Consider the following 13,112-nt stretch of genomic DNA (forward strand, 5'->3'; position numbering starts at 1 on the left):
TATTATTTACACACACACACAAACACACACACACACACATACTATAATTATATAATTCTGAACACCCAGCAAATGTGTCTCATGTTGCCTGTGTAGAGACTTATACTACTATACTAAAACTATATATACTACTTTGGTTTGAGTACAGTATGTTAACTTTTGTGTGGTTCAAAAGGCCATCACATAGAGCTGTGGATGCTTCTTTAATACATATGCTTGGACACATCAAAATAAGTTATTGCTTTTATTAATTAAAAATTTTGCTGTATTTTAGCAAGCAGAATTATAAGTCAGTTTGCAATATACAGCCAGCAGTGCAGGGCTGTACACAGACATCACAGATTCTTATAGCAAAATTCTGAATGGGCTCTACTCCCTGACACAGATGCAACAAGCCTCATTTCCAAACAGGCTCCAAACTTGCTTATTCCTTTACACCCAGAATTGCATTTTAAAGAGGACCTTTCATAGGTCCAAACATTGCGAGATTATTATCAGGCTACATAGAGCAGCGCCCAGGGATCTCACTGCACTTACTATTATCCCTGGGCGCCGCTCCGTTCGCCCGCTGTGTCCTCCGGTATCTTCACTGAATTGGTTTGACTAGGCGGAGTCTGCCCTGTTTCACCCTGGGCAAGGAACGCCCAGGGTGAAACAGGGCAAACTCCACTTAGTCAAACCAATTCAGTGAAGATACCAGAGGACACAGCAGGCGAACGGAGCGGAAGGGCGACAGAGGAAAGAGCCGCGAGTTCCGACACCCTACGGATGGAAGTGATTGCCACTAAAAAAAGCCACTTCATAGGACAGGAAGCGAAGGGACACCTGCTGCAAAGGCTCAAAGGGTGAGGACTGGAGAGTGCCGAGCACCAGAATGAGGTCCCAAGGATTTAACGGAGGGCAGTAAGGGGGAGCAGCATGCGCAAACCCCCTGCAGAAAGGTCCGAACTGCTGAAAGCAAAGCCAAGTTGCGCTAAAATAGAATGGAAAGAGCCGAAACTTGGCTCTGAGAGAACTGAGAGCCAAGCCCCAAGTCCATGCCCGACTGCAGAAAGGACAAGAATCGCGGCAACAAGAAATAAATGGGAGACAGCTGGTGGCGTTCACACCAACAAAAGTAGGACTTCCAGGTACAGTGATAGATCCGGGACCACGACAGTTTCCTGGCACGAATCATGGTCTGGACAACAGCATCCGAGAACCCCCGAGCCCTTAGTACGGCGGCTTCAACAGCCACGCCGCTAAATGTAGAGACCTTAAATTCAGGTGGAAGATCGGTCCCTGTGACAAGAGGTCCTCCCGAAGGGAAAGACGCCAGGGTTCGTATGCAAAGAGGGAGACTAGGGATGCATGCCATAGTCGGCGTGGCCAATTTGGGGCCACGAGAATGACTGGCAGACCTTCGGACCTATTTTTCTGAAGAAGACGCAGAATGAGGGGAAGAGGAGGGAACAGATAAGGAAACGTGAACTGACTCCACGGAATCATGAGAGCGTCGTATGCCAGGGGATCCTTGGACCGCGTGACGAAGTTCTCGACCTTGTGGTAAAAAAAACGTGCGCGTGAAGAGCCCATTCGCCGGGATCAAGAAACTCCAGGCTGAAAAAGTCAGAGATCCAGTTGTCGACACCGAGGATATGAACTGCCGACAGCACCGGGACACAGTTCTCCACCCAGCTGAGAATCAGCGCTGTTTCTGCCATAGCTGCCGCCCTGATGGTTGAGGTATGTCACAGCCGTGGAATTGTTGGACTGAACCCGAACCGGACATCGCCGGAGGTGGTCGGTCGAATGAAGCAGAGAGACTAATCGCCCTCAATTCCAGAATGTTGATGGGGAAGGGAGCGTTCCTCGCGCGACCATGTGCACTGAACAGAGATATTTTCCAATACTCTCCCGCAGCCCTGGAGGCTGGTGTCCCTTGTCAACATTGTCCAGAGGGGAAGGAAAGAGTGGCCCGACGTCAGCATTAGGGAAACCAACCACCACCTGAAAGCCTGGTGGGACGGAGCAGGGAGATGTACAAGCCGATCCAGAGAGACTGGGGATCGGTCCCAATGGGTTAGAATATCTCACTGAAGAGTCCTGGTATGGAACTGAGCATAGGGCACTGCCTCGAAGGCAGAGACCATGTGACCCAGAACCCTCATGCAGTGACGAATGGGGAGAGGATGGGGCCGCAACAAGGGAAGAATCTGAAGCCGGAGAATGGCTAGCTTCTTCCGGGGCAAGAATACCTTGGCCTAAAAGGTGTCAAATAACATGCCCAGAAAGGTCAGCCGCTGAGATGGATAGAGACATGACTCTGGCCGGTTCAGAACCCATCCGAAGCATTCTAGGGTGTCCAGGACGATGCGCAGACTGTCTGTCGTTGCCCGGACTGACGGACCCTTTACCAGGATATCGGCCAAGTATGGAATCGCTACTTTTCCCTTGGCATGGAGCAGAGCCATGACCGAGGCCAGAACCTTTGTAAAGACTCTGGGAGCTGTTGCCAGATCGAACAGGAGAGCCACAAACTGGTAGTGAAAAGGACCCACTGCGAATAGGAGAAATTTATGGTGGCTGACGCAAATGGGGACATGGAGGTAAGAGTCCTTAATGTCTATCGAGGCCAGGTACTCCCCCGGTTCCAAAGTGTTGCAATTTCTACACAGTTCACCTGATTTGGATGTAAATACCCTCAAATTAAAGCTGACAATCTGCAGTTAATGCACATCTAGTTTGTTTCATTTCAAATCCATTGTGGTGTATAGAGCCAAAAATTTTACAATTGTGTCGATGTCCCAATATTTGTGGACCTGACTGTACCTTCCTTTTTGGGAACCACAAAGAGACTGGAGTAAAACCCCCGAAAACAGTTTTGTGCAGGAACCGGAACGATCACTCCCTGCCACAGAAGGGTAGGAAGAGCCTAAAAAAAGGAATATTGGGGGGGGGGGTAGGGTTGGGCGATATACCGGTATCACGATATACCGCGGTATAAAAAAAACGGCGATATGGCGATATCGCCGTTTCCTAAATATCGCGGTATTTTGTGACGTCATAGACCGCTTCTAAATCCGCGGCCGCCCGCCCCAGCGTGAAGTACCGTACGGCACATTTACAGAGTACTTGCGGCGCTCTTATCCATTCGGCCAGCGTGAGGGAGGGAAGGAATACTGTGACTCGCATTCCCGGCACCCGACCTCTGAGAGGACTCTGTGATCCGCGCAATTAATCCCAGCGTCCTCTCAGAGGTCGGGTGCCGGGAATGTTCTTAAGTCCCTGCATTGGTGGCAGCAGTGGGCAGTTCCGATCGGAGCCCCAGCAGTGTAATGCTGGGGCTCCGATCGGTTACCATGGCAGCCAGGAAGCTACTGAAGCCCTGGCTGCTATGGTATGTTAGTGAGCGGCATTATACTCACGTGCGCAGTGGCCGCCGGGCGCTCCTTTTTCTCATAGGTCTGTGCGGCGCATTGCTAATGCTATAAGCATTAGCAATGCGCCGCACAGACAGAAGAAGGAGCGCCCGGCGGCCACTGCGCACGTGAGTATAATGCTGCTTACTAACATACCATAGCAGCCAGGGCTTCAGTAGCTTCCTGGCTGCCATGGTAACCGATCGGAGCCCCAGCATTACACTGCTGGGACTCCGATCAGAACTACCCACTGCCACCAATGATGGGGGGGGGGGACCCTGTGGCCTCCAAAGATTAATATTGGGGAGGGAGGAGGGGGGGGCCCACTGCCACCAATGATGGGGGGACGACCCTGTGGCCTCCAAAGATTAATATTGGGGAGGGAGGAGGGGGGGCCCACTGCCACCAATGATGGGGGGACGACCCTGTGGCCTCCAATGATTAATACTGGGGAGGGAGGGAGGGGGGCCCACTGCCACCAATGATGGGAGGGGGACCCTGTGGCCACTGCCACCAATGATTAATACAATTAACGTCTCCTTGTGGCTGCCTGGCTGCCCCCATACAGTGTAACGTCTCCTTGTGGCTGCCCCCATACAGTGTAACGTCTCCTTGTGGCTGCCCCCATACAGTGTCACGTCTCCTTGTGGCTGCCCCCATACAGTGTCACGTCTCCTTGTGGCTGCCCCCATACAGTGTCACGTCTCCTTGTGGCTGCCCCCATACAGTGTCACGTCTCCTTGTGGCTGCCCCCATACAGTGTCACGTCTCCTTGTGGCTGCCCCCATACAGTGTAACGTCTCCTTGTGGCTGCCCCCATACAGTGTAACGTCTCCCTGTGGCTGCCTGGCTGCCCCCATACAGTGTAACGCCTCCTTGTGGCTGCCCCCATACAGTATAACGTCTCCTTGTGGCTGCCCCCATACAGTATAACGTCTCCCTGTGGCTGCCTGGCTGCCCCCATACAGTGTAACGTCTCCTTGTGGCTGCCCCCATACAGTATAGCGTCTCCTTGTGGCTGCCCCCATACAGTATAACGTCTCCTTGTGGCTGCCCCTATACAGTATAACGTCTCCTTGTGGCTGCCCCCATACAGTATGACGTCTCCTTGTGGCTGCCCCCATACAGTGTAACGTCTCCTTGTGGCTGCCCCCATACAGTGTAACGTCTCCTTGTGGCCCCAAGTGTTTTTTTCTTCTAAATGGGCATTTATCGCGATAAATTTCTTAATATCGTTATCGTGGGTATATTTTTGATATCGCCCAACCCTAGGGGGGGGGTCGAGGGAGAAGAGCGGGAAAATCGGGGTGGAGGGAGCTGAACTCCAGCTTGTAACTCTCTGAGATGACTTCTTTCACCCAAGCATCCCAGACGTGAGCCAGCCAGACATGACAGAACAGATTAAGCCAGCCGCCCACCCGGTTGGCGTTGAAAACTGCCCGTCATGCCGAGAAGTTCTTGGGGGTATAGGACTTGGAGCCCTGTTTGTGGGGACACCCAGAAGGAAGGCTTGCGCTTCTGATCCAGGGTAGCCTTGTCGGTTGGGGGCGAAAAAGAGGCCTATGCTTTTTTGATCTGTTGAAGCGTATCCTGTTCTGTGGTAAATGAGTGCTCTTACCACCTGTAGCTTCAGAGATGATTTAATCCAGGCGTTTGCCACAAAGTCTGCTGCCGGCAAAAGGGGAGGTCTGTCAAGGCTCATTTTGAGGCATTATCTCCTGCCCAGCAGGACAGCCAAAGGGAACAGCGAATAGCCACTAAGAGAGCTGACGAGCGGGCCATAAGTCTGCCTGCGTCTAGAGAGGCTTCACAAACTTAAGAACTGGCCTGGGAGAGCTTTAGGGCAATATCAGAAAGTTCCTCCGAGTGGTCCCCAGAGGAGAGGCCCTGGCGTAGTTTGTTTGCCCACTCGCCCATAGCTTTGCTCACCCATGTAGAGGCAAAAACTGGACGCAGTGCTGTGCCCACTGCTTTAAAGGATGACTTTGCAAAAGATTTCAATTTTTTATCCCTGTGGTCGGAAAAGGAAGCCCTGTCCGCCATAGGCAAGGTGGTATGTTTAGCCAAGTGGGATATGGGATGATCCACAATAGGAGAGGACGACCACTTCTTTGTCAAATCTTCCTGTCCTGTACCATCTTTGACAGGGAAGGCGCCCACTCCTGGGCAGGAGGGGCGACTGGGTCAGGGTCAGACCCACTTGGTGGTGGGGCAGAGCACAAAGAGCAGAGGGGATCTAACTGACCGCATGGGAATTTAGAGCGACAAAAAGCACATGCAAAGTGGCGCACGGAAGTCACCACCTGTTTTGGGGCCTGGGGTTTGGGCTCGGACATAGTGATCACCCTGTACTGACAGGTAGGAGAATGAGTGGAGTAGGATAGACCCTGTAGCAAAGGGAAAGTAGCTTACCCGGCCTGTGTCCCTCAGTGTAGCTTGTCCAGAGCGCCTTGTGGAGAGGATGAGTGTCAAGAGTCCCGCAGAGGTCCTTCTGAAGCAGGAAGTAGGCAGAGCGCAGGAAAAAAAAAAAAGAGCACCAGAAGATGATGGAATGAAGGGGAGTGGGGAGCACCTCATGCCCTGCCCCCATGATTAAATGTCGGCCTGGTGATCATGTGTCGATGCGGCAGGCACGCTTCGTCCCGTCCCCGAAGGGGAAGAAGGGACACACAGCCGCCCTGAGGAAGGCTCCCCCCCCCCCTCCTGCAAGAAAGCGGAGGCGCCGCAACATGCCCCGGCCGAACGGAGAAGCCAGCCGGGTGCTAGGGATCTTCTGCGAAGAGCCGGATGGGAAATAGGCCGCAGAGAAGCCGGGGCCTTGATTACCAGTGGCCCCGACGGAGGACAGGACTGGAACGCCGGGAAATGAGCGGAAGGTGGCCCCAGGGCAGAATCCTGTAGAAACATGTCCTTCCATGAAGCCTCCCCCCCACCCCTCCTCTAATGGGGGAAGGACACCTGCAGAACTGAGGCCTCAGGAGAAGGTAAGCAGGCCTTAGTGGGGGACAGTCACCCATGGGGTAACCTGAGAAGGAGGAGGGAGCCTTGGGGACCGAGAGAATGTTCACCCGTCTGCCCCCCTGGCTCTAGCCGGGTCACCACCTTCGGTGTGCTGCCCCTTGAGGAGGGTTGCTACACCGGTAACAGAGGGGACAGGGTAGGCCGGACATGGTGACCCGAAAGCTGGAGGGATACAGAGGCTTTGGGACCCTCTGGTCCTCCTCGTCTTCGGGAGACTGGGAACGAGCAGCAGGCTTGGGGAACCCCTGGAATCCCCTCTCCCGGGTGGGAACAAAGGCAGCGGAGGCTGCCTGCAGCCCAGAAGAAAGAAAGAAAAAGATCAGCAGACCTGCAAAGCAGGGAGGTCTGCCTCCTACGGACACTAAGTTAAAACTGTTTTAGCTTGGTCCCTGTAGGAAGGGTATAGCTGAAGGGAGGAGCTCACATTTTTGTGCTTAGTGTCCACCGCCTAGTGGCAGCAGCTACACCCATGGTCAAGCCTGTGTCCCCCCAATGATACGAATGAGAAATACTAATGTGCATGGGGGCTTTTAGGAGCCAGGAGAAGCGACTAGCCGCCTCTATGAAAGGTAAACCACTGTGGCTATGTATGGTCTCTAAAATATTTGTCTACCGATGGCTAAGTATGAGTGGAGGTGGTGGAAAAGTAAAAGGCTCCCGACTGAATTTGGGACAAAACCTTCTACTTACCAGATAACCTTCAGTTTCTCCTTCCAATTCCTCCCCAGACTCATTCAAGATGGCAGGAACTACTCCAAAAAATGGAAAGGTCTTAAAAATAAAAGGGAGAAAAGACAATTAATATCAGCAATATACTGTATAAGCTGATCATGTTGTAATCCTTATTAACTGATTACTCCCTCTAGCTGTTAATATTTTTTAGCTACAATGTAATTTTAAGCTGGAGCTACCGGTATACTGTATCTCTGGCTGCAATGTATGTCTCATGTTGCAATGCAATGTGCTACAATATTTGGCCAAAGTCGCCGATTAGTCCCAACTCTACTGTTTTAACAACGCTTCCTTGTATCAATGGTATATTAATTCAGCCAGGCTCCTACACAAATATACCTCAGTGCATGGTGAAAACTATGAATACCATGGGACAAAATAGCACAGCATGCTACGATATTTTGTATAGTAAAATGCAGGGCTTCCAAACGGAAACCTGGTGGACCCAATGGGGCCCATCTGCCACCATTTGTATCAGTTATGTGCCTGATCTGGTCCTTTTGTTATTTTTGGAAAGAACAGCACTGGTGGGAACCCTGTATTTTTTTTTTATTAGCCATTACAGCTCAAGTTTAACTTACTGCTGAGCCAGGCTTGGTGGCTGTTGCACCTGGAAGTGGAGTTAACACATGACCCCCCTGCAAAAGACAAAAAAAAGAAAAAAAGAAAGTATTTAAAAAAAAATTACGCTGAATTACACTCCACTACCACATTTCAAAATGGCCCATAGTTGCTCTGTATGACCTTCCCCAGACACTAAAGCAGTATTTCTCACCGTTTCTGTCTGCCAAAATGTATCCACAATTGGACATCTCTTCTCTCCTACCACATTGTAATACCAAAGCCAAGCTTCAGGATTAATTGGCTCTCCAACTGTTCCCAAAATCTTCAGGGATTTTCTACTGTACCTACCAGGGGAGAAGTATACAAGATGAATGACAATTGCGGGTTGTGAGAGCACTTGTGTCATTTGACATGGGGTGAAAAATAGACAGAGCCCATTCACAATATTTTTTTGTAGTGCACACTAATTCACATACAGTTCCACTATATCTAGATCTGGTATAGCATAAAGTCATCACATATTAAAACATACAGTGGCTGGTCAAAATTACTGTTACTGTGAACAGTTAAGCAAGTTGAAGATGAAATGATCACCAAAAGGCAAAAAGATAAAAGGGTTTTCCAGGATTTTTAAACTGATGACCTATCCTCTGGATAGGTCATTAGTGTCTGGTTGGTGGGTGTCTGACACCAGGGACCCCCACTGATCAGCTGTTTTGAGAAGGCAGTAGCGCCACTGCCTTCTAACAGCTCACCAAGCACTCAGATAACTTTGACCGAGGTCTCAAACCTTAAATAGCCTGTTAGAGTTAAAGGGGTATTCCGTTTGGTTAAAGTTATCCCCTATCCACAGGATAGGGCATAACTATCAGATCGGCAGGGGTCCTACCGCTGCGACCCGCACTGATCACAAAAACGGGGGGGCCTTGTAACCCCTGCAGCTCCCCTGAAAATAATGGGAGTGGCCGGTCGCACATGTGGGCTCCATTCATTTCTATTGGAGTTCCAGAGATAGCCCAGTACAGCTGCAGGGGGTACGGGGCCCCCGTTCTCATGTTTGGCTTGAAAAGAGTGGGAGTAAACAAATAAACACCCCATGAATTATAATGCCTCGAGTGCTCCGGTCTGTAATTAATGTCCCCAGTAGTGGCCTGTGATCGGCAATAGCGGTCACAATGACATCAATGCGATCTCCTCCGACAGATCTCAGGCAGCGTGATGACGTGCTCAAACTCCAGGATCCTGATGTAGGCATTTGTGATCAGTTTCGTTGTGCGCCTGAGACCCGATGCAAGAGGTCACAGTGATGTCATCGCGACCTCTAGTGCTTTTCTACTGCCTAACAAGCCTCAATCCTAGTGGCCTGAGGCTGAACAGCGGAAAAGGAAGCCATAGGTTGCCCACCTAACGGTAGTGGGCGTCACTGGACAAGGCCACTTCCAGTCCAGTAGACACCTGAAGCTGCTGGGAATGGGGCAGTGGTGTGGGAATGGCAGGAGCACAGACAGGTGAGTTTTTGACCGCTCTATAAGCAATGTGAGTGCTTTAATATGGCCTTTTAGTGGGGCTAAGAGATTCGTGCTGTGCACGGCATGCATCGCTGAGAATGAAAATGACAAAATCAGTAACTGCTAATGTGGCACCGTACCTTTTAACTGGCTCATCTCCGAACTTCATCAGCAAGCGGATTGCTGTTGGTGCGGTGTAGAATTTGGTTACACTGTACTTATCAATGATCTGCCACATGCGGGAAATGTCTGGGTATATGGGAAGACCTTCAAACTGAGAACAGAATGACCGTTATAAAGCTAAAATGTATGTCAAATAACTGGCAAAAGAAGCAAAAACAAGTCTGCAATTAAACAAAACCGGCTGCACGTCATCTAAAACATTTACTTACCATGACACTGGTTGCCCCATTGGCAAGTGGCCCATAGGCCAGGTAGGAGTGTCCGGTAATCCATCCAATGTCAGCAGTGCACCAGTATATATCATCATGATGGTAATCAAACACATACTTGAACGTGGTGGCAGTGAAGATCATGTAACCTCCCACAGTGTGGACAACTCCCTGTGAATTAGAGAAACAGCACGTTAAAGGGGTTGTCCTGTTTCAGGAGGAGACCAGACGGCACATGTGATCTTGTCAGCATTAAAGGGGTTGTGTCACAAAACAGTGTACATTTTTCAAACCAGCATCAGAATCTGAATACTTTTTTAATTGCATGAAATGAAAATTTTGTACAGCTAGTGAGCTATTCAATAAAATGTATCTGCATAGCGCCACCTGCTCTGTTGTCTCTTCTCCTTATTTTTTGATCCGTCTCACTGAACTGGTTGAACATGGTCACATTAAAGCTTCAACTACTACCAGCCATATGTTCTGTTAGAAGCTGTGCAGTTACAGGGAGAGGGCTGCAGCAGAAAGGACATGCCCCTGAGCTGTCAGGCTGAAGAGAATCTAACAGAGCAATTGGAGCAGTGAATGTGGAGATCTCTGGACCCATGTGAGGTACAGGGCTGGTTCTAGCTTTGTTAGAAAGGTATTGTCATGTACTATATGATGGCTGATTTTCTTATATCAATCATGGAAAAACCCCTTCACATTATAGATTATTACTTACCTGCTGCTCCAGTTCTCCCCGAAGGGCTCTGTTTATCCAGCTGCAGCAGTGATGTCACAACGAAAACATGTGCATTGCTGAGGCCAGTGATTGGCAGCAGGGGTCACATGTTATCGATGTGACATTACTGCTGCAGCCAGATAAACAGAGCCCTGCCGGGAGAACCGGAGCAGCAGCATGGGAACGGTCAGGTAAGTAATAATCTATTCTATATTGCAATTGGATCACATGTGTTGTTCGATTTCCTCCAGAAACCGGACAATCCCTTTAATACACTCTTGCAATGAGGACATCTTTTTTACAGTCAAAATCCTCTAAAGCAACAATAAATCAAAATCACATCCCCCCTATGTGACCCTGAGTGTATGTATTCACCTTGGGCTTGCCGGTAGACCCACTGGTGTAAAGGATGAACAGCTCGTCTTCAGCATCACACCACTCTGGCTCGCACTCTGTGCCGGCATTCTTCACAAGCTCATGCCACCACAAGTCCACAGATGGATTCCACGTGGTCTGAAATGAAAACACCATCTTCACTGTATAGAATCTATGAACAAAACATTATCGGCTTGAAGCACTACTATTCTGTTCTTAGAACATTTTTGCGATTACAGACACAATCCTCAGCAGGCACGGGAAATATTATCATAGGTGGCGATCAATTTACAGCAACTCTGACTTCTTGTCAAGACCATCAACCAGTCACAAGAAGTATCACACCTCCACGAACAAGAGCATGAAAACCTACAGTGCCCAACACAGGTCAGAAAAGGTAAGCGGTATCACAGGTTAATAAGAGAATGTGAACAAACAGTGCATCCTGCCCCCCAAATACGGTGGACGCAAACATGCCAGTGAAGGTGCCAAGTGCTAGTTTAGGAATAAAGACTCCAAGAAAGCCATGACATGTGAACATGTGAACACAGCCTAAAAATAATGCCATATGATTATGGCTGCCATGTGCTAACAGATTTTTCTACAAAACACAAAACTTATAATAAAGATGTATTATAAAAGGGCTAGATGTAACTGGGAGATTTTTAGAGAGTTCCAAGAGGTAAAAAGTAACATGGGAATTATCCCAGGCAAACACTGGTCAAATTAACATATATAATTGTTTTTAATATTTATGTCAACTGCCACTAGGAAATTCACTATTAAACCATGCACTATACCTATAGGGCTAGCCCAGCTGTATGTAATGATACCATTCACTTAGAGATCATCATTACTTCCTTCTGAAAAAAAAAGTACTTTTAATGCATATGCAAATTAGATGTTAGGTGCACCAATTGTGGACACAAACCACTCTGTGCACTCAAGCTCCTATAGCTTTCTCTGCCAGTCCCTCCATTTCTTTTCTGAGCCAGGCATGATGACTATACAGGAAGCTGGCTCTGTCCATCAAGAAGGAGGAGAGGAGGGGCTGGCAGAGGAAACATATGACTTAGGCCTCTTGCACACGAACGCGTGCTGCGAACCGCAAATTGCGGTCCGCCAATGCATGGGCAGACCGCGGGCCAGCCGCATCCGGATCACGATCCGTCCGTTCCGCATAAAAGGTAGGACAAGTTCTATCTTTTTGCGTAACGGAAGCAGGGAACCCCACGAAAGCATAGTGCTTACGTTCCGTGGTTCTATTCCGTTCCGCATCACCGGATTTATGGACCCATTCAAGTGAACGGGTCCGCATCCGTGATCCCGTGTACGGCCAAGGGGGACACACTGTTGTGTGCAAGAGGTCTTAAAAGTACTTTTTCTTTAGAATGAAGCAGCGGATCACTATGTGAACTGTATCACTAAATGCAGCTGAACTGTCCCTAAAAGACATTGTGCCTGGTTTATCTGAGAATTTCCTGGTGACACTCCCTTTAGGGTCCATTCACACATCCGTGTGTGTTTTGCGGATCCACAAAACACGGACAGCGGCAATGTGCGTTACACAGTTTGCGAACCGCACATTGCCGGCACTAAGAGAATATGCCTATTCATGTCCGCTATTGCGGACAAGAATAGGACATGTTCTATTTTTTTTCACGATCGGAATTGCGGATCCGGAAGTGTAGAAATGTATGGGTCCGCAATTCCGTTCCACAAAATGCAGAATGGAATTGCGGATGTGTGAATGGAGCTTTAAGAGGAGCGTTCATCTCACCTAATAGGTCTGTTTTATTAAATACTTGTATTTCCCATGAAAAACAATTCAGGGGAATTTTTTTTTTTTTTAATCTCTGCGGGAGACATTTCTTAAACTATTTACCCCATTAATATGTAAAAAAAAAAATTTTAGATGGCAAATTAGGAGCACGCCATATTTGTGCCATAATTCGAGACTTTTTGAGCTTTTCTGGTCTCATTTAAAGGGGATGGGATTTTGCACAGCCCGTCAGATTCACTATAACATACGCTAATAACTGGTGAAGGTGATATAGTAGGATAAATTAATCATAATTAAAATTTTGGATATACCTAGGTTACAATATTTAGTATGAAAGCTAGATGGCTACACAGGGTCCGCCTAGAGTATCCTATCTGCATCCAGTGCATACTATGAGGATATACATCACTCTTTGTTAAAACACGTCACAATACTATTCGCTCATTCGTATTTTTAGGTTGTAAGGATGATACCCAGTTTTCTGCTAATAAAAAGGGTCTTCTGCTGTTTGAGCGGAGGAAGACTTAAATACCACCATGAATCATATGTACTTCTCATTCTTTTGCCCCTAGACTAAATGTTAAGATTTTGAGCATTGCAGACAACATGGTT

At 48.6% G+C, this 13,112-nt stretch overlaps 1 protein-coding gene across 3 annotated transcripts in view; it reads right to left on the reverse strand.

The window, feature by feature from the left end:
- Positions 1-13,112, reverse strand: part of ACSS2 (acyl-CoA synthetase short chain family member 2) — an 82,170-nt gene that overhangs the window by 29,291 nt on the left and 39,767 nt on the right. For all 3 annotated transcript variants that reach the window (XM_044297150.1, XM_044297151.1, XM_044297149.1), the window contains 6 exons: positions 10,718-10,855; positions 9,619-9,789; positions 9,367-9,500; positions 7,930-8,062; positions 7,736-7,792; positions 7,113-7,193 (listed from right to left, as the gene is read on the reverse strand). In XM_044297150.1, coding sequence (XP_044153085.1) covers positions 7,113-7,193; positions 7,736-7,792; positions 7,930-8,062; positions 9,367-9,500; positions 9,619-9,789; positions 10,718-10,855 — 714 coding nt within the window. The remainder of the gene's footprint in view (positions 1-7,112; positions 7,194-7,735; positions 7,793-7,929; positions 8,063-9,366; positions 9,501-9,618; positions 9,790-10,717; positions 10,856-13,112) is intronic.

This window comes from Bufo gargarizans, chromosome 6 (genome assembly GCF_014858855.1).
Source record: "Bufo gargarizans isolate SCDJY-AF-19 chromosome 6, ASM1485885v1, whole genome shotgun sequence".
Classification (NCBI taxonomy): domain Eukaryota; kingdom Metazoa; phylum Chordata; class Amphibia; order Anura; family Bufonidae; genus Bufo; species Bufo gargarizans.